The sequence below is a fragment of the Tetranychus urticae genome, chromosome 2 (genome assembly GCF_039701765.1).
Source record: "Tetranychus urticae isolate SD_2017Ah chromosome 2, NJAU_TeUrti_SD_1.0, whole genome shotgun sequence".
Classification (NCBI taxonomy): Eukaryota; Metazoa; Arthropoda; class Arachnida; order Trombidiformes; family Tetranychidae; genus Tetranychus; species Tetranychus urticae.
Genome location: NC_142959.1, coordinates 20,285,658 through 20,312,214, shown reverse-complemented (window position 1 = coordinate 20,312,214; position 26,557 = coordinate 20,285,658). Strand labels below are relative to the sequence as shown.

The 26,557-nt window shown below is 32.2% G+C and overlaps 1 protein-coding gene across 2 annotated transcripts; it reads right to left on the bottom strand.

Annotated features, from left to right (window-relative positions):
- Positions 1–2,002: 2,002 nt before the first annotated feature.
- Positions 2,003–26,034, bottom strand: LOC107371561 (uncharacterized). Of its 2 annotated transcripts, XM_089268074.1 has the most exons (13): positions 25,826–26,034; positions 25,668–25,750; positions 25,456–25,606; positions 25,161–25,367; positions 25,044–25,094; positions 7,101–7,279; positions 3,670–3,885; positions 3,323–3,430; positions 3,174–3,269; positions 2,957–3,116; positions 2,700–2,891; positions 2,526–2,640; positions 2,003–2,459 (listed from the first exon to the last, which is right to left on the bottom strand). In XM_089268074.1, the coding sequence occupies exons 1-13, from the start codon at positions 25,890–25,892 to the stop codon at positions 2,045–2,047; spliced, it is 2,040 nt and encodes a 679-aa protein (XP_089124200.1). In that variant the 5' UTR covers positions 25,893–26,034; the 3' UTR covers positions 2,003–2,044. The 2 variants fall into 2 exon arrangements, with proteins under 2 accessions (XP_089124200.1, XP_089124201.1); XM_089268075.1 differs by lacking the exon at positions 3,670–3,885.
- Between the last annotated feature and the right edge of the window lie 523 nt (positions 26,035–26,557).

Genomic DNA, 26,557 nt, shown 5'->3' with positions numbered 1-26,557 from the left:
ATCACTCAGAAAATGCACCACTATGGAAATAGCTTATTCTCACTATTAAAGAGCAAGTTTAGGTTTTTAGCGTTTTATTCAAAAGGGTTAATGAAATCAAAGTTGTTTTGATCAATAAACTCATCAACAGTACAACAATTAACATTTAGACTTTTTAAAGAATTAATAAGTGAATTATCAGTGAATGCTCAGTTTGATCACAATTTTCTGAACTGGCCGAAAAGGACCAGTTCATAACTTATATTGATTTTCGCTGTGAACGCGCCTTTGGTTTCCCTCCTGAAGAATTTCAGGAGAGATACACTCGTTGGGTCGAGTCTCGAGTACGAGAGCTCGAGCTCAGAGACTCAAGCCGAGGCCTCTAAATTTATATAAATTTCATTTTCATTTTTCTATTAATTTTCATTAAAAAAGTTTCATTTTTTTCAGGTAAAAAGCTAACACCATATGACGGTATCATTGGTTCAGAAGCGGACAGTTCCAGAAGCGGACTGCTCCAGAAAAACCAACTTGTGCTAGAAAAACCAAACCGTGCCAAAAGAGGACTTTATATGACTACTTACACTTAATGTGATAAATTGTTGAGCTACTTAGCAACACAGACTAATGAAATATTCTGCCTTTTAAAATCACGAAACACTTGCATTTCGATTCCTTTCTCTTCTTGGGTTATTAATGTAACGATCATGTTTTTTTCATCACCAAATACCGACTCTTCTATCAACCAATTCTTTGAAATACGATTAAATTTCATATATTCCTTTAAGAAATAATCAATCCGTAAAATAATTAAAGTCAGTTAATCAAGTGGATAAAACTCACCTCATAACTTAATTTAGCTTTTAATAAAAAACTAGTTTCTAGTCCGGATATGTCCTTGTAGCCTTGTTGATGAGCTGTTTTCATGAGAGTTTGAAGGAATGGAGGAATGAATCAATTTAGTTTGCATAAAAGTTTGGACTGAAAATTATAATCTGGTTAAATTGTATAAAATGATAAATATCAACACAAAATATTTACTAGGGAACATTTTTCATTGAAAAATTATAAAATTTTTTTTGGACTATTGATTAATGTCACTATTGTTTATAATCTTGAAACATAAAATCTAATGAATCCATTTCGTATCAATATCATTATCATATGTAATATGTAATAACTTTATACGCCTTCTATTTCCATGCTTCTCCATACCATCTCTACACCCTCTTCCTTAAAGGAACCACAGAAAGTAGCAATGCTTATGAAATTAAATTTTATTTTTCGAGTGAAAAACAGAATATTCAAGTTTAAATGAGAATAAAAAGTTCAATAAATTAATTCTGACTAGTTTCTGAAAATAATGCATAAACTTCATAAATCTAATTGATGAAAAACTTAAAGTATGAAAGGACGAAGACCAATCAAATAGAGTAAATTGTCTAACGAGAAATTTTTGAATGGTTTTGATTGATGGTAAAGTTCATGATTACATGATTTCATTTGGAATTTCATTTCGCTTCAATGAACTTCTCAGCTTGAGTTTACCTCCAAATACACTCAACAGTACAGGTAATAAAACAAGACCATGAAGTGCTCCAATAATACCGGCAAATTTAGTCAATGTGATTCAATTCAGGTTTAGTTTATGTGTTATTTTGTAACAGATGGCTAGAAACCATGAAGTCAACCCAAGTTTTGTAACTGTGTAAACTGGCGAGAGAGTGTAAAATGAACACGAAGAATCTTTGTTCATTTGAACGCCATAACTTTCATTTAAGTCAAATTATCTAAACTTGCTTCAACAATAGTGCCGAGTAAATTATTGCATCAAAACATCAATTATTTCGTTCTTAATTATTAATCCAGCGTTTCAAGGATTGACAAAGATAGAGTTTTCAGTTAACTGTTGACCGATTTAAAATCAAGGATCGGGACTTTAACCGATCCAAATACATTAAAAAATGTCCAACAATTTATCAACACAGGTTACTGTAAATTTATTGGAATAAATTCGAAGTAATTTTTTTGTTTGACTTTGTTTTACTTTTAATATTTAGGAAAATTACTTTCTTTGATTCAATGCTTCAAGTGACACTGAATCAACGAGTACATGAATTTTGTGCTTACACAGTTTGCAGAGTAGTATCATAATAAGACAGAATATAATCGTAATGGTAAACAGGAAAATTGTAAGCAAGTAAAAGTATTTGGAAAATATGTTTGATGCAGGCTTAACTGGGCTTACATCTGTAACACCAAAAACAACAAATGCAGAACCACGAAAGGCGTGGAATAGACTTCCATTCAAATTGCGATAAGATTTTCGTATTTCTTTCAAAGAAACATCTATCGATAGGTTAGTTGTTGAGGTATTGTACAGCATGCAGTTCAATCCATTTGTATCTTCAGCTGGCAATGAGTTTTCATGATCGATTCCAAGGCATAAATAGTCTCCAGTTTTACAGGTTATAATAAACCTAATGAAAAACAAGTTTTTACGTTAATACAGTTATTAAAAAGTTGATTACAACGAATTTACTGACTTGTTTTTGGCTTTAGAACCTTGTAGACGTACACATTCATCAATGGTTGATGAATAAATACCAGATTCAGTTGATTTTATTCTGAATCTGTGCGAAGTTCCTTGTATTTTTGTTTCTTAGTAAAAATAATATCATTAGTTGAACAAATCAATGATTGAATTTCGAGAAACTTACTCAAGTGGGTGACGAATGACTCAACAATTTCAACCTTTGCCATAATAGTATATGCATTAAAAAAGTCCAACTTGATCTGGTTGATTCTTAAATAGGATATGCTCAGCTTGTTCATTATCATTCTTCGCAATTCATGTTTGATATTCTGAATGTGGCTTGAAAAGTCGCGAATTTTTCTTGGAACCGAACGAGCTGTTCATTAGAATGAAAAATGCTTTTTAAGACAAAATTTCATCAGGATAAAATAAGAATGTTACCTAAAAATAAAATCTTCAAATGGAGAATAATTTTATCATTTCTGTCTTTGAAACATGCATTATCCATATTTGTTATCATTTGAAGCCATTCATCTTCCGCAGATAATTCCATTACATCGATGAAGCATTTTTTTCGCACCTCAATGAGATCAAACTGCGGCTAATAGCATCAAGAAAATATTCAAATGTTGAATTTGCATAAACGGTTTCAGCTTACCTCATGTGATCCAGATTTTGAATAAAGGTTCAACAATAAGCAAAAATCTTTGAGTATATCAGTGATATTCATGCGAATCCTGGAAGACTCGTACAACTGCCAGGAAAAAACAATTAGTTTTGTATCATTGACTATTAAATTGAACTTACCTCTAGCACAGGCCTCGAATAAGTTGTTACAGCCAAACCATACTCAACATTATCAATCCGTTTATCGTATTCCACTTTCATCCCCAATTTGCTGTTGAACGATTCAACCTGCTCAGGCAAGTTAAAGTATGATAGTTAGTAAGTCTTCAAAGTCGTTTATCTCTAAACTCGAACAAGAAAGAAAGAAGATGTTTTATCTTTCAAAAGAAAAATCTTAATTTTCAATCTTGGACTTTAGTTTTCTACAAAAGATACAATTAATCGAATTATGAGTCAAAAATAAGGACTCCACTAGCAGGTTACACTGTTTGTTTGTTGAATTTATCAATGAAAAGTTATCAACTCACGTAACTCGCAGGAAAATTGAGTTCCTTTACAAATTCGATTCCATATTTTTCTGAAGTCATAGAATCAATTTTTTTGTTGATCGACTCCACTGTGCACTCATTGAAGCCAGAAGAAATGTATTTCGAACCAAATTCATAGTCATAAACCACTTCACGATGAGATTGTTCACCAATAATCTTAAGCGAAGAAGCTGAACCCAATAATGTGATGGTATGCTAAACAAGAATCGATAGCAAATATTAACACTGACAAGGGAACCACGCGAGTTGCCTAGAAAGGATTTGAATGGGCCTTTTTGTATTCGATAGAGCTGGTTAAGTAATGAAATAGTGAGATGGGTTTTGCCTGTACAGCAACTGGTTCCTAAGATATTTGGGTTTAAAATTTTGGTAGTTTTATTATAATGAGCTGGAAGAGGAGGGTTAATGTGAGCCGAGAGGTGGCGCAGTGAGGAAAGGGTTTGATGAAGAAGATAAAGGTTATGGGTTCGAATCTCGTTGTTGGCATTTTTTTTCAAACTTTATTTAAACATTTAAATATTATTTTTAATGCATTTTAATGTTATTTAATTGATATTTTGACAATTTTTAGTCAATTATAAATGTTGCATTGAAGATTATGAAAGATATCAAGTATCTTTAGGTAAAATATTAATATTAATGGTGGGTTAACAAATTATCGAGTAAAATTACAAAGATGAAGAGGAGTAAGACAGTGTTTGCAGCATAAGTATGCTCGACAATAGCAACATTTTGTAAACATAAGAGAACTGCAGCCTGAAATAGAGCAATCCTCGAAGCTGCTATCGAAATTAATTTCCAAAACTGATTTGAATGATGTTAAATCCTCTGAAATAGTATAACCAGAAGCTTTCCAAGCATAAAGTAGCATTTGATGGTAAATTGGTGCTGATAATTGGTTATAAATAAATGAATGCATGGACATTATGAAAATACGATCATTTAACTTGCTTACAGCTTCATCACCGACTGCGCATCTTACTGCATCTTGAAAACGTCTGGTAAACAGTTTATACTGTCTGAAAAAGTAAACATCAAGGGGTTGACAATATTTTGTTGCTTTCGGAGGAATGGTTTCAATTTTTACCCGGACAAAGTTATCCAACTCTTTGCGATAAATCTCCATATCTTTTTGCGCTGACCATGAATCTTGAAGCAATAAGGTATTAGAGTGACAAAGAGGATTGAAGCAAGTTTTGACCCAAGTGCGCAAGGTTTTTTTAGTCATTTTACCGCTTGTTGTACATGTAACTTCTACATTAGGCGGCTTTCCTGACTCTATGGCTCTACTGATTTGTGGTCCAAATTTACCTGAAGGCTCTTGGAAACAAATGAATAAATTTGGAGCTAGTTTACCAGCATTAGAAATTAAAACTTGAATGGTGTATGAGTGAGTTAGCGAGTTGCAATTTTGAACAAGAAGATAAGTGTCTCTTTCTCCTTTGTTACTCAAAGTTCTATTTGAAGTTATTTCATAGTTGAAACCAGACTGATCAGTGTTCCAAACATCATCGTTGCTAATATTTTGCTTTATTTCATTCACTTTTTTGGCAAAATCAATGGCTGATTGTTTTATTTTTTCTTCATTCGTATGAGTCTTTTTTGTTATGAATTTAGTAACTTTTCGTGATGATATTTTGAATTCACTTTTAAGACTTCTGATGAAAGTATTCGATGCAACGAATTTTGGCAGCTGTAATGTATTACCTGCTTGCATAGCCCAAGTATGCAGATCATAATCATGAACTGGTAAAAATGATTCACGATTCGCTCGGAACTTCAAATATATCATCGATTTGACTGAATTCAATTTACTCAATCTGTTACCTTCGTTTTGGAAGTATTCCCTTATTCGTTGAATTTTCTTGCTATCATTGTTCAGTTTTGCATAACGTTTCAAAGTTGCTGTAGTTCCATATTTGTCACAATATTCAATGATTCTTTTCATTTGCTCAAGTTTAAATTCCTTTTGCAAAGGAACTGGTTTTTTAACCGGTGATGGAACATAAGAGGATGAAGAAGAAGAAGCACCATCACTATCACTATCCTCAGAATCTGATGAATCCTCTGGATCTTCTTCATCATAAAGATAAACATCCTCTTGAACTTCGCATTCACCATTACTTTTTTCCCAAAGCAATTCCCACAAAAGATTGGCAAATTCAATTTCCTCGGTGGTAATAACTGTTGATCTTATTCCTGAGGTTTCACACTTATTAGAAAGAAGATTCACAACATTTGTTGGGTTGATCATTGTTGAATTGATTCAAAATAGGTAAAAGTAAAACAATGAAAGTGAACAGTAAAAAACTTTGGAAAATTTAAAGCCCTTTATAAGTAATTAAAACTAAACAAATGTAAATAACTTTCAACCAAAATAAGATGGCGAATATTAACAAAGGAACAAAGAAACATATGATATTGAAGTAAGTTTTCAACTTATATAACACACTTATCCCTTCACTGATATAGATTACTGAAAAATTGATAAAATTCAGACTTAAATGCTTTAAATAGTGTTGAAGTAATTTAAATGAGCTTCAAATATCAATTAAATAACATTAAAATGCATTAAAAATAATATTTAAATGTTTAAATAAAGTTTGAAAAAAAATGCCAACAACGAGATTCGAACCCATAACCTTTATCTTCTTCATCAAACCCTTTCCTCACTGCGCCACCTCTCGGCTCACATTAACCCTCCTCTTCCAGCTCATTATAATAAAACTACCAAAATTTTAAACCCAAATATCTTAGGAACCAGTTGCTGTACAGGCAAAACCCATCTCACTATTTCATTACTTAACCAGCTCTATCGAATACAAAAAGTCCCATTCAAATCCCTTCTAGGCAACTCGCGTGGTTCCCTTGTGAATATTTTTAGTTTATGATAAAATGGAAAATTAGTGAATATAAAAGCAGGAAAAGCATCCATTTTTTGAAACTTGACTTCGACATGAAATAGATTATAACTTAAAAAGACTAAATTAACTATTGCATAGCTATTATTTTGAGATTTTTCACTACAAACCTAAAAGATCTTTTAACTAACGTTATACGTTAACGTTAGCTTGTCTTACTTGTTCAGTAATACACTGCGAGTCATAAGTATAACAACACTTAATTTTTTGTGATAAGTTAAAATCAAAAAGTATTTGAATCGAACTAAATGGATAAATAAGACTTATTAAGCTTACTGATCATAATTTTAGCCTTAAATTTGAAAAAAATATTTTAGTGATCGAGAAATTATCAAAATTTAAAAAATCGTAGGGACAAAAGTTATACTTATGACTCGCAGTGTAGATGAACGGGATTTGTCTCGTTTCTTCGATATTGAACTCACAGAATATTGAAATAATAGAATGAGAAACGAAAGAAATCATAGCCAAGAATCGCAAATTGCTTACCTGATTTGTTGTGTTTGCGGTTATATTTGTTCCATTATATCTAGTGATTGATCCATTGAATTTGTAATGAATATATTTGGATGGCAAAGGTACCATTGAACTTTGAAGAGGCTCAATTTGCATTATAGATAAAACAGCCATAAGAGAGGTGTAATTGCCTGTGTCGCTAAAGCCCACTAGTAGTACCGTTTCATACGCCTCTGAGGCCCAGACCGGAAACAGAATTACCCACCAGCCGCGGGACCCTGAAATTTTCACCATCAAGGAGCTTGCGAAGAAAACTCTTGAAAGGAAAAAACAAAATAAAGGAAAAAAAGTTTTCTCTTGCCCTTATTGTTTCATCGAGTTCACTCCAGGAAGAAGTGACCATTGCCTTCGCCATATCAATGGCGATAAAGATAGACCTGCTACTTGCGCCAAGCGTAAGGAGAAAGAGCCAGATCTGGAAAAGCCAGCATCATTAAAACCAATTCATGTTAGAACAGCATGATTTTCATGTATTAAAATTTAATACATTTTTGAATAAAAAATTTTAAAAATATATTGGTTTTCATGTTTTTTTGTCTTCAGGGATGTTTGAAATTCTTCACTTTAAACTAATTACATACGCTTAAAAATGTAATAATTAGATAGACATTAATAGTTTGTTTCTCGGATGCATACTTTTCAATGATGTTTTTCTTCATTCTCGGGGGATGTTTCGGGGGATGTTTAACTTTGAGACCTTATTTTTGCTGTTTTCCCCAATTGAGCTGATATCAAATGCTTAAGCATGATTTTATATGATAGATACTATCAAAATCTTCATTATACTTGAGAAGTGAATGACAAATATCATTATCATGGAGATATCATGGAAATTCTGAAAATGGCTTACTATCAATAACAAGCTTATTTGACCGGCTAGAAAGATGATTGATACATCAAATTGATTCATTTGGAGTGCTTCATCATATTCGAAAGCAAAAAAGTATCCAACTCAATTCTATCATGAATTGTGAATTCAGAGCCGAAATTATCGGCTGAAATTATGATCACCCAATCATTTACTCTAAAGTCATCGGAAATGCATAGGAATATATGCATTCGATAGATACTATCAAAATCTATCATAATACTTGAGAACTGAATGACAAATATCATTATCATGGAGATATTATGAAAATTCTGAAAAATGGCTTACTATCAATAACAAGCTTATTTGACCGGCTAGAAAGATGATTCAAACATCAAATTGATTCATTTGGAGTGCTTCATCATATTCGAAAGCAAAAAAGTATCCAACTCAATTCTATCATGAATTGTGAATTCAGAGCCGAAATTATCGGCTGAAATTATGATCACCCAATCATTTACTCTAAAGTCATCGGAAATGCATAGGAATATATGCATTCGATAGATACTATCAAAATCTATCATAATACTTGAGAACTGAATGACAAATATCATTATCATGGAGATATTATGAAAATTCTGAAAAATGGCTTACTATCAATAACAAGCTTATTTGACCGGCTAGAAAGATGATTCAAACATCAAATTGATTCATTTGTATTGCTTGATCATATTCAAAAGAAAAAAGATATCCAACTCAATTCCATTATGAATTATGAATTCTGAGCCGAAAATATCGGCTGAAATTATGATCACCCAATCATTTACTCAAAAGTCATCTAAAATGAATCAAAGTATATTCATATGATAGATACTATCACAATCAACCGTAATCCTTGAGAACTGAATGTCAAATATCATTAACATGGAGATATCATGAACAAGCCGAATTCTAAACACAATAGATTCCTTTACTATTAACTCAATATTTCCAAGGTGATCATAAACAATAACAAACACTCAAGTGTTTCAAACGGTCAAGAATTGCAAACATTGAGCATAATTTAATGGTCAAGAATCAATTCATGTGCGACAAATTTATTGACAAAATATCCGTTAATTCATCAATGTGTATTAATCAATGAGCAAAAACTCACTCCATTACACAGATGTTCAAGCTTTATTCAAAGGTTACATTGACAAAACTTGGTCACTTTTACATCAACTCTCAATAAGTAAACTTTAATTTTTGTTCAAATTGTTTGAAAGTTATTTCAAGTTACCACTAAAATGGATTATCAAATGGATAATAACCAAGAAAATGATGTCGAAATGAATGTAAGTTTCAATTTGTTTAACTGTTTAACCTTTCTCTTTTCTCAACTTTCCTTTCTCTCTTTTTTCAGGAGATTGCCGCTCGTTTTGCGGGCTTTTCTTTTAGTTCATTTGATGAAAAAAACCTCAACTGCATGATCCAACATATGGAGCAGGTTTCCTTAGAGGAAACTAAGAAAAAGGCCCCGAACGCAATCCGAAAAAGATTGCAAATTAGATTAAGAAACAAGGCCTTCAAATATATGGAGGACCTTAATAAACTCAAAGCACAGCGAAGAGTTTTAGCTCGCCTTGATAACGAGCACGCTCGTAATATTTGTGTGCTAATTGACTGCCATGTTTGCACAGTCAAACGCACAATCAAAAGATATTATAAAATTGTAAAATCTTAATTTCTTTTCAAAATCAATAAAGATTCATTTCAATTTCAATTTAAACGTCTATTTTATTCGGGAATTAATATATAAGTTATCTTTTTTATAGATTGTGTGCAAATGCTGCAAGCAAAAATTTATCACCTTGGGAGAGTTATTAAACCACCCTTGTCAATGTAAATCGGCAAACTGTAAAATGTTTGAAATTTTCAATGAAGAATCAAATGAGGGACTAAATGAGCAACAAAATGAGAGACCAAATGAGCAAAAAATAGGCAATCAAATGAGCAACAAAATACACAACAAAATGAAGAGCAACCAGATTGTCTCAATTGCCCTTGTTGTGGTACCTCCACTCAACTTTCAATGGAATATTTGAACCATATTTGCACATGTCAAGACAATTGTAAAAGAATGGACATCTTTATCGACGAACCACCACCAAAAAAAGATTGCTTGAGGTGCCCATGCTGTGGGAAAGAAAGTGAACCTTTAAGTGAATATTTACTTCATCATTGCTCTTGCAAAGAAAATTGCCGAAGAATGGAAATATTCTTTGATAAAGAGCCTGTAATACAAGATGCACCATCAACAAGAGCAACTCCAAAAGAGATGAAAAGAAAAGTGAAATGTGCAAAGTGCAGAAGACACTATTCAAGCGAACAAAGATTGAGATCACATCAAAGAGTTTGTGGGAGTATTCCTTTACTTAACCCACGTAAACCTTCTTTTTCATCTCCATTCAAACTAATTCATTCAGCTTTTCGCCGCCGTTTCCGTGTTTTTTCACAACAAATGAGTGATATGGTTGACATTGACATTGTGAAACGTCATCAAAAAGCTAAAGTGAAGGATTTGCTACAACATAATCTTGATGATCTTGGACCAATTAAATTCTACTTGATTTTAAAAGTACACTTTCAAAAAATGAGCACGATTGAATTGATTGAAGCAGAAATACCTTCAACGATGAAACCATTATTACCTGGTGATAATATCTGTAATAATTTTGAGGCCATTTAATAACATTTATTAATAATAACCATTTGTGGACAATAATTCCCATTTAAATTAACTAAATTTAGTTAAACTAATAATTAAATAAGCACTAGTCCAATTGACCAAGCACTAGTTCCAGACATTTTCAAGTTACCACTCTGGAGTCATAATTACAACTCCCCTCAATAATCCTTTAGTTAAAACAAAGAGTTAGTTTTGCCCTTCTGACCATTGTTGAGAATAAGAAATAAGACAGGGGAATAGACAGAATGAAGAAAGAGGAGAATAATTTGGACCATTTCTCTTTCCCAATTTGAACACTTAATTTTTGAATATTACATCCCCCCACTTTAGGTCAGAAGTTGTACCATTTTTCATTTCCACGATTAGTGGAACCAATAATTTAATTTAAATATTTTAAATTCAATGGATGAACTGGTCCAGGTTCATCTTTCCAGTTAATATTAAATTAAAATTTTAAATAGTTTAATAAAATGTCAATAATAATTGAATGGACACAATAGTCCGATGGGTAACTTTTCCAGATTCCATTTTGTCCACTTTTAATAATTTTTCCAAACTTTTATTAATATAAAAACGGTACGGCCACATTAGTTCAGTGGGTAACTTGTCCAGATTAAATAATTTCAATATTCCATAATATTGAATGGATGATATGGGTGAACCAGCCCAGATTTCATCCTGTCGACTTGTAATAATTTTGAGGCCATTTAATAACATTTATTAATAATAACCATTTGTGGACAATAATTCCCATTTAAATTAACTAAAATTTAGTTAAACTAATAATTAAATAAGCACTAGTCCAATTGACCAAGCACTAGTTCCAGACATTTTCAAGTTACCACTCTGGAGTCATAATTACAACTCCCCTCAATAATCCTTTAGTTAAAACAAAGAGTTAGTTTTGCCCTTCTGACCATTGTTGAGAATAAGAAATAAGACAGGGGAATAGACAGAATGAAGAAAGAGGAGAATAATTTGGACCATTTCTCTTTCCCAATTTGAACACTTAATTTTTGAATATTACATCCCCCCACTTTAGGTCAGAAGTTGTACCATTTTTCATTTCCACGATTAGTGGAACCAATAATTTAATTTAAATATTTTAAATTCAATGGATGAACTGGTCCAGGTTCATCTTTCCAGTTAATATTAAATTAAAATTTTAAATAGTTTAATAAAATGTCAATAATAATTGAATGGACACAATAGTCCGATGGGTAACTTTTCCAGATTCCATTTTGTCCACTTTTAATAATTTTTCCAAACTTTTATTAATATAAAAACGGTACGGCCACATTAGTTCAGTGGGTAACTTGTCCAGATTAAATAATTTCAATATTCCATAATATTGAATGGATGATATGGGTGAACCAGCCCAGATTTCATCCTGTCGACTTGTAATAATTTTGAGGCCATTTAATAACATTTATTAATAATAACCATTTGTGGACAATAATTCCCATTTAAATTAACTAAAATTTAGTTAAACTAATAATTAAATAAGCACTAGTCCAATTGACCAAGCACTAGTTCCAGACATTTTCAAGTTACCACTCTGGAGTCATAATTACAACTCCCCTCAATAATCCTTTAGTTAAAACAAAGAGTTAGTTTTGCCCTTCTGACCATTGTTGAGAATAAGAAATAAGACAGGGGAATAGACAGAATGAAGAAAGAGGAGAATAATTTGGACCATTTCTCTTTCCCAATTTGAACACTTAATTTTTGAATATTACATATCAATAATGAAATTGAAGAAACTTTCACGGAGATGAAAGAAATAATAGATCAATACACTGAACGAGGAAGTGGCTTTACGATTGTTGATATCAGCAAAATTGATGTTTGGATTGCTCATTATCAACCTCATCGAGGAGGCTGTCATCAGAATAAATTGCCTTCTGAACTTGTCTCAAAACATTGTTTACTTTCAATCAAATGTCAAACTGATTGCTTTATGTATTCAATTTTAGCTGCTCTTCATCATAGACAAAATCATCCCGACAATTATCAACAATATGACCAATTTATCAACTCACATGACTTTTCAAAATGGCGAGGTCAAGTTGAATTGAACATGGTTGAATCCTTTGAAAAGAAAAACGCAATATCAATTAGTGTTTTTACTTACAACACAACCAACAAATTTGTGATTCCCCTTTATGTTACAAAGAATCAATTCACATCTCATGTCAGACTATTTTTATACAACGAACACTATTATTTAATCACAAACTTTGCTCGTCTATTAAATTCAAAAAGTAATTACCGGCGATATCATTGTGAAAGATGTTTAAACGGCTGGCATTATGGATTTCAATTGAAAAAACACATAGTCGACTGTTCAGCAAAACCCGCTCAAAAAATTGTAATGCCTTACCCTACACCTTATAAACCAAGACGGAATTTCTGCGAAAGATCAAACCTGAAAAAAGAAATTAAGCATCCAATCATAATTTACTGTGACTTTGAATGTTTAATCGTCCCAACAAATGATCCATTGAAACCTTTCCACCATGAACCATGTAGTTATGGATACATTGTTGTTGATTGGGACAGAAAAATCATCGACAAAAAGTTTGACCATGGAGAAAATATTGTCTCTAAATTTCTAATTAATCTTAAACAATCAATTGAATCTGCTCTCAACTATTTAAAAACCTCATTAAAACCTCTTAAAATGTCACCTAATGAAGAAGCAACATTTCAAAGTACAACAAACTGCTGGATTTGTGAAAAGCCTCTTGATGATGACAGAGTCCGTGATCATGATCATTTAACTGGGAAATTTAGAGGCGCAGCACATAATGCCTGTAATGTAAATTATTCAATTCCGAATCGAATTCCAATATTTTTCCATAATTTAAAGAATTATGATGGTCATTTATTGATTGATTCAATCAAAAGTAATACATTTACTGGAAATGTAAAACTTATTCCTTCATCAATGGAAAAGTATATTGGATGGTATGTCGATAATCTTGCTTTCCTCGACTCATTTGCTTTTTTACCTGGAAGTCTCGATACTCTAAGCTCCAACTTGTCAAACACTGAAAAAGAAGAATTTTTACGACAAGAATGGCCAGGACATGATTTAACCGATTTGATGGGAAAAGCATCAATACCTTATGAATATTTATCATCACTTGATAAATTTGAGGATCAAGCATTACCACCAATGTCTGCATTTTACTCATCATTAAACGACACAAACATTTCACCAGAAATGTATGACCGATTAAAAAGAATTTGGAGACAATTTAACTGTCGTAATCTTGGACAATTGATTGATATTTACTTGAGACTTGATGTTTTGATGCTCGCTGCAGTATTTGAAAACTTTCGAACAACAAGTATAGATGATTTTGGGATCGACCCACCACATTATATGACTTGTCCTGGTCTTTCATATGCTGCTGCCTTAAAAATGACAAAAATATCAATTGAATTATTTTTGGAAATTGACATGTTGTTATTCATTGAAGGTGACATTAGAGGAGGTTTTACAACGGTTGCTAAACGTCATGCCATTGCTAATAATCCCTCAACAAATTATGATGGTGGTCAACAAACATGGTTAATGTATTTTGATGTAAATAATCTTTATGGAAATGCAATGATGGACATGTTACCGATTGGACAATATAAATGGGTAAATTTTTCAAATGAAGATAAACTACTTGCCCATATAATGAATACACCTGATGATGGTGATACTGGATACATTTTGGAAATCGATTTAGAGTACCCTAAAGAACTCCATGATGCGCATAATGACTTTCCTTTGGCCCCTCATAAAATGAAAGTTACGCATGAAATGTTAAGTCCTTACGCTAAAAAGTTATATGATGAACTTGAGAAGCAAGGACTTAAACCGGTTCCTAGTGAAAAACTGGTTTCAACATTTCTGACAAGGAGAAGATATTCAGTGCATTTTCGCAATTTAAAGTTTTACATTGAAAATGGATTAAAAGTTGCCAAAGTACATCGAGTAATTTCATTTAAACAAAAAGCCTGGTTGAAACCTTACATTCAATTCTGCACGAAAAAGCGTCAAGAAGCAAAAACAACATTCACTTCATCGCTTTATAAATTATTTGTAAACAGTATCTATGGGAAACTAATGGAGGACAAGCGAAAACATATTGAAGTTAAACTTGCAATGGGAGAAAGAGTCGCTACAAAAAGAATTGCTAATCCTCTTGCTACACGATTCAAAATTATTGATGAAGATAAAATGCTGATTCAATTGAAACCTGAATGTGTTTTAATGGATAAGGCTATTGTTTCTGGATTTACTGTTCTTGAGCTCTCAAAACTCCATGTTTACAAACTTTATTATGGCCGTTTTAAAAAATACTATGGTGATAAAGTGCAACTTGTTTATTCCGATACTGATTCTTTTTTACTGGAAATTAAATCCAACAACATAATAACTGACATGAAACAATTTAATGATATTATGGACTTTGGTGACTTGCCCAATGATCATCCACTCTATTCAAGCGAAAATAAAAAGAAAATTGGTTACCTCAAAGATGAAATGTCAGGAGAAGTCATCCATGAAGTAATTGCCGTTAAACCTAAACTTTACTGTATAAAATCACAAAGTGGAGAGAAGAAGAGAGCTAAAGGCGTTCAAAAAAATGTCGTAAAAAACAAAATTAATTTTGAAGATTATCAAAATTGTCTGTACAATGAAAAGATACATAAAGAAATCACAAGACGCTTTGGATCTGATAAACATAAAATTTCCATGTATTGTAATGAAAAGGTTGCAATTTCACCTTTTGAAGATAAACGTTATCTTCTAAATGATAAAATAAGTTCATATGCTTATGGACATTATAAAATTAATCAATAAAATTTTTAATTATTTGTAACAATTTTTGTTCACTCTTTAGTGTTTTACATTTCTCAAAAATTTTGTAAAATTTGTTCTGATCATCAGCAAGCAATACAAAAAGAACACAAAAGTATCCACATGATGATGAATAATCATCTTGATATTTGTTGGTTGAGTAAGTGTATCCTGCAGGTGAAAATCTTTCAAGGAAAGATACAATATTTCCGTCTGGGGGCCGGCCGTAAGAATCAAAATAATGTGAATTTCCGATTTTATCAAAGTTTACCGCTACCCAATGAGACCCTTCTTTGTAACTAGGGTCTAAATTAATAATAAAAGTTGATGGCTTTTTCAATACTAAAGGTAATTTATCACTTGGGAAAACACCACCAAAGTGTTTAACACCACGAAGCATGCGCTTTAAGTCAATAGTTGTCAACATTAGTAGTCAAGTGTTACAATTCTATCTTTATCAATTGTAATTAAATTATCAAATTGACCAAAAACAATGATCTTATATGAACTTGTTGTTTCTGATGCGAATCGAAGCTCTAATCTAACAGCTCCTCTTTTAATTAAGGATAATGATCCTGTTTCACCTCCTAGTCCACCTCCTAAATCGAATCCGAAAAGAGTTTTTGCTGCTTTGAGTTTTTGCTTTAATTTTCAAAATCTAAGTCGAGTTGAGGGATTCCTTCATCTTGTCCCAAACATCTAAATAAATTCACATATTCCCGCATACAATTATCAGGAAAACTTGGTTGATAAGGTATTGAAGGGTATAAATTTCCGTCAACATTTAAAGAAATTTGTGTAATGTTTGCATGTTCAAACCAATAAGGATCTTTATAATTATTGCCCGCGAAAGCTGATTCATCAACAAGTCCAATGATTACTCTTCTTGGTAAAATCCCGGAAAAAATGTTTTCAATATTGACTGTTGACATGCCTTTATTCAGAGAAAAGCTTTTAACAACATTTCTGACGATGAAATATTTTGCAGGAGACTCTTTAAGTGCAGATATTATCCCCGTTTGTGTATCTGGAAATAATTTAACACGTTTAATATACAAAGCTAATTTTGTTATTTTTATTGTATATTCATCTTGAGTTATGTGGATCAATGGGAACTTCTCTCTGCTTCTTGTAAATCTGAATAATAATGGAGTGCCATTCAACAGTAATTTGTCTTGTTGACACATTGGAAGATGTAATCTAAAATATAAGTCAACATTATTTTTAAGATGAACTGAAGAATCATAACGTCCAGCATCAGCTTTTGTTGGATGACGGAACAATAAATCTTCAATGAAAGATTGATAATGGTACATATTTGTAGCTTGAGATGTATTGACAGTACCAATAAAAAAATCAATTTGATCAAATAAAGCATTTCCAAAGTTTTGCGAACCTTTAAGCACAGCTGTTGTTACTTTTGCTCCGGCCTTATCAATAATCTCGAGATTTATATGAACCAGAGAGATAGATCCGTGAAATCTTCGGATGCAGGTACATCAATGGTGTGTACTTTAGAGCTTTCTAATGACGCTGAAGGTCTATACTCTACTTCATAAGTAGAATCAATAGCTACTTGTGTAGGTGGTACAGTGAATAATGATAATTCACTTTTACTTGCAGGTAAAGATGCAGGATGTAAATACTCCATGTTTAATCGAAAATATCTTTCTTTTTTCTTTTAACAGCTTTTTTCTTCTTCTTATACAACCGTTTTCGTTTAACACCAGTACCACTTTGATTGAGCATAACATTTGCTTTATCAATTGATTGTTTTGCCAGATTACGAAGACTTTCTTTACCTCTTTCTTTCAATGTTTGTTTCAAATTTTTATTTTCCAATAAATCTTGACCGACGTTGATTCCTGTTTTTACGGCCTGTTTTCCAAGAAATTTCAAAACAGGAATTGCAAATCTTTTGAATAGACTTCCAAATCCATATCCTCGCTGGTAAGGAGAACCTCTGAATATTTCAATATCAGAGAATCCTTGTCCAGCTTGAGATAAATAATATTATTTGAAGTCTGAATGCCTTGGACAATAAACTTTACGTTGCATTTTGTTTCTTCATAAAATAAAATACACCTTATACAAAGCGTATTAAATGTAAGCCAATTGCGACTCTTCCTGAAGCGAATTTAATTGGATTTCCAGTTTCATCTGTCAAAATGAAATTCACATCCTCAATTTGATTCGTCCTCACAGGATAATAAAAAGGCTTTACAAATCTCTCATGAACAATCTCATGTCTTTGTCCTCTTTTCAGAGATAAAATTCTCAAGACTCTCGTAAATGTATCTCCAACAAAATGTGGGGCAACAATATCTGAATAAAAAAAACATTAAACTTGATCTTGCATTTAGATCGACCGGCCTGGACGCAGTTACTTTGGGATTAGTGATTAAACTTTCACTTGGATCGTCAATGAAACCAAGAGCATTAATCAAAGCAGCATCTTTAAATGTTGGAATCAACTTGGTGTTTCCTATCCACCCTCTTATAATTGATATTATTCCTTTTGAATATTCTAATCTTGGTGGTTTATCACTAATATCATTTGTTGTATTTGCAGCTTCAAGACCAAGTTCCACCTTTAATTTGTTAATTTCTTTAGTGAATTCTTCTTTTGTTACGTTCAAGTTGACTTGAGATTCATTAAGTTCTTTTTTAACCTTTTTAGATTCAGTCGTTAAATTGTTTACTTCAATTTGTTTATCCCTCAATTGCTGATCCTTTCCTCTGATATCATTTTCTAAAGAATCAATTTTCGATCTTTTTTCATTCAAATCAGTAACTTTATTGTTACAATCACTCAAACTTCTTTCCGTTTCAGCAATTTTCCGTTCGAGACCTTCTTTCTCAGTTTTTAATGAATCATAATTTCTTTGTATTTCTTTTAAATTTGAAATTTCTTGATTTTTATCATTAATATTTTTTTCAGCCTCTCTCAATTGCCCCTCAATTTTCACTTTTTCAGTTGAAAGGTCATTAAATTTTCTTTGAAGTTCATCAAATTCATTTTTCTGTGTGTCAGAGTTCGTACCAGCTGCTTTGAGACGATCTATCTCCTTCTTTTTAGCATCAATTTCCTTTTCTGCGTTAATCAATTTTTGATCAATTCCCGTTTTTTCTGTTGTCAATTCATCATACTTCCTTTTTGCTTCAGAAAGTTGTGTTTCAAGAGGTGTTAATTTGTTCGCTTCTGTCGTTAGACGTGTAATTTCTTCTTTCTTAACCTTTAAATCATCCTCAGCCTTATTTAATTTTGTTGTGAGTTCTGTCTTTTCCCTTTCTAAAGCTTGTTTTTCTCTTGAAAGATCATCCCGAGCTTTGTTTAATTCCACTTTGCTAGTCTCGAAACTTTGGATTGATTTATTCAATTCTTTAATCTCATTGAGTTTCGCATTGAGTTCCCTTTCAGCGGTTGTGAATTTGTTAACCAAGTCATCTATTTCAATTTGTTTTGATTGAAGTGTTTCATTTTTCCTCTTAAGCTCTAGATTTTTTTCAGATAATTCCCGTCGTTTTTCATTGAATTGTTTGAACCATTTTCCAGCTTCTGGGTCTTTCCTTGCTCTTTTAGGAGGAGGAGGTTCATAACCTGAACTAGTATATAGTTCTTCCAATTTTCTATCTTTTGCTTCATCTGTGAAATCGGGATTTTTCATTATATCCTTTTCTTCAGATAAGAGCTCTTCTAGACTCATTCGAGATTGGCCTGCTCTTGCAAATAGTTTATCTATCAATTCTTCTTTTTTCTCATCATCATAAGCAGAATTATTTCTTATTAATTGACTTTCAATCTTAAGCCTACTCACATCAATAGGCAATTCTTTAGGGTTTCGTACTTTTTTATGATAATTATAAAAATTATTCAGGAAAAAATCCTTTGTGAAAATGTCGAGTGATTGATTATTCAGTATATTGTCTTCTATAGCTTTGAATCCCTCTGGTGATAGTAATTGATCAGTTTGTGAAGCTTGATCACTTTGCATCCCTTGATTAGCTTGCGGTTGTTGATTTGGGCGTGGTTTTAGTGCATAAAATATTTTTGATGCTTTCACATTGAATTTATTAACAAATTTTTGTACATCATCCCCTTCATTTATGTTTACAAAATATTGTCTATGACCAGCACCTGATATTTTAAAGTACACTTCACTTTCACTTTGTGTCAGATCTATTGGATAAAATATTTCTTGAATTCCTACAACCCAATCTCCATCAAGAGATATTGCATGTTGTAGACGATTCGTAAATTTTGTTAATGTGTTTTCTGGAAACGAATTTGTTGAAGCATTAGAAACAGCCTCAATATAATATTCATCAGGTTGGTAAAACATCTTCGACCCAGCTATTAAATTTTGATGGATATCCGAACCACTTTACAAAATATTCCTTCTTTTTTGTCTTTGGATTTATTCTTGTTTTAATAACTTTCTCTACCTTATATAAACTTATTTCATTAGCTTTTACAAGTTCATAATGATAAAAAATTGATGTTATATCTTCTCCGTTATAATCTTTCAAACGATAAACATATCCTTGTGGTGTTTTTTTCACTTTATTTATCGTGAATATTTCTTCAGTAAAATTACTAGTTGCTCCTTTTTCAAAAATTCCTTTAGCTCTTGCAATTCTTACTTTATCATCAACTTTAAATGGTTTTTGTTTCGAATGATTAATAGGATGAGTTTTCCTTATATTCAATAAAACTTGAGTTGAGTTTTCCTGGGTAACTTGACTTGGTGACATTTGAATAGTTCGATGATAAGAATTATTATATGATTTCACGATTTTTTGTATATCATCAATGTATCTTCTGGTATTATAATAATGAAGATAACGATAAATTCTTGTTCTTAGAGTCCGATTGAATCTCTCAACAATTGCACATTTTATCACATCATCTGTAGAAGTAAAAAAATTTATTTCATTGTCTGCAAATAATTGTTTGACTTGAGAATTTAAGAATTCTTTTCCTTGGTCACTTTGTATTTTATCAGGTTTTCTCTCTTGTAATAAAACTTTAAATGCTTCAACGATTTCATTTGCATTTTTTGTTTTTAATGGAATTACCCAAGCATAACGACTGAAACAATCAATAATTTAATAAATACTTTTTATCATCATTAAATTTTGATAACCAAGACATGTCCATTAAATCTATTTGCCATTGTTCATCAATTTTATTAACTAAAATTGGGAGCCGAGGAAATTTTCGCTTCACTTGTCTAAATAAAATATAAGTATCCTGATTCTTCAACCAATCTTCAACTTGTTTTAACGACGCTTCCTTTTGGACGCTCTCGAATAATCTTCTGACTCCACCAAAGCTTCCTGTGCTGTCTGGCGTGACGTACTTGCTTCGGATTGCTCCTGTAATTCTTACCATGTATCTTTACTTTGAATTCCGGGGTTTTTGATAAACTGCAATAAACCCGGTCTGTTTTGCCTTATAGCAGCAACAACTAGATCAACACCGTTTGGTTTTCTAGCAATTTGATTTTCTAATAGATAATTAACAATCATCTGTAAATTGCTTCTGTAAAGAGCTTTCCCATCAGGTTTTATGACTTGACCATTTTTATCTATCAAACCACGAATACTTTTTATTCCAAGAGCTAATACTTCTCCAATATTGGGTTGAAAAGGTTGCATTTTACTCTTCCTCGGAGAAAGTGGTGGTGGTCTGTCTATTTCAGTTTCAAGCTTTGGTGATTCTGTGACAAAAGCTTGCATGAGGTTTGTCCTAGCAGCAGAAGATGAATTCACTGGTGTTGTTTGTTGTGTTGTTTGTTGTGAAAAGGGAGTTGAAAATTCTCCTCTAGGTGTAGAAAAAACATTTTCTTCTTGATCATCAGCTTCTTCGGATTGAACACCAATTTCTACTGTTTTCTTTTGAATTTTATCAATCAATCTTGCTTTTTGTTCGGCTGTTAAATTTGATTCGATTATTGCTTTCATGTTAATTTGCTCAGGTTTCTTCTCCATTTTTTTCAACATTAAATAGTTTAATAATCTTATTTTCCTATCATTAGGAATATTTGCTTCAAACAATATGTTGGATGGATCTTTATATTGATCCTCTGGGATTAATAACATGCGTGTTATTGTGTTCATTTTTTCATTATTTTTGACGCAACGATTGAAGCTAATAATGATAAAGCTGGCTTTATTAATAGTGGTAAAAAGCCTCCTTTCTGAATCAAAGTTCTTTTAATTCTTGAACTGTTTTTTTGTTTGGCAATTTTTCTCAAATCATTCTTATATACTTTTAATGATTTTAATTTATGTCTCGGTACTTTGATAACACCTTTCAAAATATTTCTTGCAATTTCAGATAAAACATGAAAAACTTTACATGGACAAGAAGATAAAATACTTTTTCTTTGTCCTTGCAAGCTTTTGTAATGTTGGATAGATTTCAACTGCTTGTTTGACGGTCATTTTGATGGTGATTACCAAAACTGTTCGACTTATACAAGTTGATAGGCAAATATTGGTATGGAAAAAACATTTGTCAGTAACCTAACCTCATTTGGAGTTTCAGGTTTTAAATCAATGAATAGATATGAAAATGCTTGTGATGTGGCATGTTCATAAACTTTTTGAAATTTTACAATTTTAGTTGGAAACATTTGTCTAGCTAAAGATGTTGCAATAGATTGATCTCTTGGATTTCTAAACAAAACAATGTATTGAGAGTTTAATGAAATATTTCTACTTTCAGCTCCTCTCATGCAGAAATTTTGACAAATTAATATTATTGATAGATTTCTATGATGACTTCCTTTTGTGAACAATTCAGCTATTAGTTTTGAATTTGATGCTTCATACATTAAATCATCAAAAATTATCCAAGTCGGTCGTTTATCTAGTTTTATTTCATCGGGTAAACCTTTAACAAACTCAACATTTAACATTGAATCAAAAATTTCTTGGTATTCACTGTAATAATAAATTATTCTTTCCGGAGCTGGATCACAAATTGTTTCTCTTTTATGATCAATTTTCTGACAAATTCAGTTTTACCACTTCCCGTTGGTCCGGCAATAAGCATAGTAAAAGGATGACGTAAATAAATTTTATAAGACATTTTTTAATTTGAGAATTTCGATTACATTTTGGATTACATATTTCAAACTTATATAATTTCGATTACAATATTTAGGGCATATTTCCACAGACATCACGACCTGGTTCATCGTTTTCAGGGCCGTTTTCACCCATTTATTCATAGCGATTACTGCATTGAGACTGCATTTTCCAGGCTTAATATGTAAGCTACAAGGTTCCAACCGAGTGTTTATGTTACTCCAAGTTGCACCTAGCTTTCCAAGATTCAATCTAGGAATACCAAGGGTCCTCAACATCGCTTCAGCTTCTTTAGATTTACAGGCGCAAAGAAAATGATCATCATCAAGATTGCATTCATAAAATGCAATGATAATATCATTAATACTTTCAATTTTGGTTCCTTTTTCAACTTCGAAAGGTAAACCATGATGTCGACGTGTTAAATACTGTGCTTGGCGTTGATCACTGGCCGATAGTTGATCCATCTTTAACTCGTGGTCAACACTGAATACGCTTGCGCCATGATCACTTAACACCGCACATTCACGAGGGTAAAACAAATTATTAGCGTAGAAGCCTTGTACATCGAAATAGCAGCAAATGTAATCCATTTTTGTTGAATATGAGAATTTCGCTTTTGTCACTTCTATTTATACTCTGCGATGCTTTTCATCAGAAGAGTGAGTGATCGAAGGAGCGGAGGATAATCCTGATAGAGACCGCGCAAATTTTTCAAAAATTCACCGTTGATTCTCAACATGAAATCGTTCCGGTTGCATGGACCTCCAGGTATAATCATTTCACCAAAATTATTCATATACAGGTCAAAAATTTTTACGCAATTGGTTTTTAAAAATTTAACGGTTTCCACAGGAAGTTTATTCCCTGTTATAATTTCTTCTTCTTTAAATGCTTCATCGATACTTTTAATTTCACTTTTAACCAAAGTTGAAAAGATGAAAGCATCTTCAATTGCTCGGCCTGCAACCATACATGCGACAAATTCTTCTGGTCTTAATAAACTCAGAATGAAAATAACTCCACAAAGATACATTTCCAGAGTAGGTAAATCCTTGTTTTGGATGCACAGACGATGTTTGCGTTTAAGCAACATGATCCCACCAGTTGTTGACTCGATGGTTAGTTCATCAACAACCTTTTGACAGGGAGTGTTGCCTTTAAGCACTTCTGTGATGAAGACACCAAGTTGAATTAATTCCCAACGCTTGAGGTTCACTCCATAACTTGTTGGGAAATCATTGACAAATAAACGTAAATCAACACGACCACAACAAACTCTGTTGTTACCATCTGTGGACCATGAAATGGTCAAACGGAGGTCGTTTATTTTAACAGCTTTCAATGAGTGCCAGTTTAATGTTGACATTATGATTTCAGATACTTTACTGATCTTTTTCTTTTCCTTCATCTCTTTTTATACTTGTCTTTTGCTTAAACTCTTGATATGCTTCACGAAGCTCATTATGAGTTTTTCCACCAGTAACAATTAGTTTTCCGGAAGGATAATATGCAACACAAAGGTTTTGCTTCTTCCACACATGAGCGGGATAGATTTCCGGTTCATAAGAAAGGCCAGATAAATTGATTTTACCACGAATATGAGCAAGTGATGTCATATTTACAACTTTAACGAATTTTGCGCTCGGGAAGCGTGACTTTATGAATTTTTTCACATCACTAAATCTTTTAAAACCTGTAGCAATTATTTTACCAGTTTCAAACAGTAATAAACAATTGCTTCCTTCTTTAATTAAATCTGCATTGAACCTTTTAATTCTTGCTGCTAAAGGAATCCTTTTTCCAAGGTCCCACAATGATACTATATTAACAATGCGCATCGAGAACAATATAAAAGTATTCTTTGAATATTAAAACAATAATTAAAGCCAGTATTAAAAGTGATACATAGGCAACAGCATACATCATTGAGCATTATTATTTTGAGATTGGCTATTTATACTTGTTTGAACATCCGCTTTCTCTCATGACATTCAGCCTTAATCAAGTGAAACAAACGGTGATCGACATTACTTGTTTATTCCAGAAGGGAAACATCCGTTCCCCTTCTTCCATCCAGGTTCAGCCTTAATCAAGTGTAAAAAACGGTCAAGTGATCATCATTCATTAATACATGTTTATTCCAGAAGGGAAACATTCGTTCCCCTTCTTCCATCCAGGTTCAGCCTTAATCAAAGGAACAAGTATAGATCACGTGACAGTTAGTGTAGTGATGAAGAAGCATTCAAGCATTAAGAACAATAGTGACCATAAGATGGTATTCAAGGTCAACCGTTAAATCAATCAAGCGTAAATTCAGTTTAGTTTGAAACTAATCATGCATGAGGGGGGTGGTGGGTAATTCTGTTTCCGGTCTGGGCCTCAGAGGCGTATGAAACGGTACTACTCCCACTAACTTGATTTGTCCAGAATTTTTCCTTCTCATCAATATTCTTGAATTCGGATCTAAAAAAAAGTAAAACATGCAATTATTTGAAAACTTGTTCAATTGAGCCTCAGTTACAGACGAACCTGAAAAACGAAATTTAAATTTGAATTGGCTAAAACCTTCAATGTCCCAATCATTAATATAAACTTCATTTGTTGTTCCATTTGCAAAATATGAAATGATACGATAAGGTCCCATCAACAATATTTGTTTGAAAAATGTAGCTAACAATTCAAAGTTACCGTTCAAATTGAGATGCCAGAATTTTTCATAACGATCACAATTATTTTCTAATGAGTAAATATGGAATCAATGATAACAATAAGTAAGTGAACGGATGATATCATGTTTTATACGATAAATTGTTTGGTTACTTACGAAAGCAAATCAATGAAATGATTTGAGTTTTAAAATCACGAAACACTTTTATTTCGCTGCCTCCACTTTCTTGGGTTATTGATGTAACGATACTGTTTTTTTCATCGCCAAATACCGACTCTTCTATCAACCACTCCACTTTTTCTGATCCCTTCAGAAAATTAATTAATTTTTTAATTACAAAGAAAGTTAATCAAGCAAATGAAACTTACCTCGTAACTTAATTTAGCTTTTATTAAAAAATTGGTTTGATCTTCAAAGAATTGCTCCAATCCATTCGGTTGATGATTTCCACCTGTTATGATGAGAGATCAATTTTGAAAATGAATACGTTTGTCTTTACATGGAAATTTGAACATAACGAAATTACCTGCACTAGATTTGATGAAAAAATATAAAACAATAAATAACGATGCAAAATATTTACTTGGAAACATATTTTATTGGAACGTTTTGAGTAAATACTGATCGGGTTTTCAATTGATTATTGACGTTATTGTTCAACTTATTTGATAAAATGTTTCTCCATGAATGTACCTTTCTCATCTAAACTTTACTTTCTTTCAACATAACAAATTGTCTGAGCAATGGAAAAAGGTATTTAATCTCCTAATTTGGACTCAAAATGGTCTTTGATTTTTATGTTGATGTAGTAGGTAGTGAATCATTTTAGAATATTTCTAAATTACTTTTCATTATTTAATTGTTTTGTTAAATCCGGTGTTTAATTACTAATCTCTTCTTTAGTTAATAGAAAAAATCACTATAAAATCATGGAAACATCATAATCACGCCAGTTAAATGAATTCATTAATAGTTGTTATTTTTGAGTGGTAAAAATATTTTTTATTCAATAACAAAAATCGTGATCACATCCAATTTGTAAATCAACTACTGAGCCTTGGTTCGCCTCCAAATGCACTCAATACCAGAATACCGGCAAATTTAGTCAATGTGATTCCAGATAAAACAGATGAACCCATTGTAGCCAAGGCCTCTTGTGATCGCTTAACACGACTTGCTTCATTACTCATTAGGTAAGCATGAGTTATATGTGAACAAAATTCAACTGAAATACCAGCAGCCATAACGAGGTTAACCA

Coding starts and splice junctions, on each gene's coding strand:
- LOC107371561 (XM_089268074.1), bottom strand. CDS start 25,892: ATGTTTCCAAGTAAATATTTTGCATCGTTATTTATTGTTTTATATTTT. Junction 25,095..25,160: donor ATTTAAATTTCGTTTTTCAG/GTTCGTCTGTAA, acceptor ACTTTTTTTTAG/ATCCGAATTCAAGAATATTG. Junction 2,460..2,525: donor GGTTCTAAAGCCAAAAACAA/GTCAGTAAATTC, acceptor GTTTTTCATTAG/GTTTATTATAACCTGTAAAA.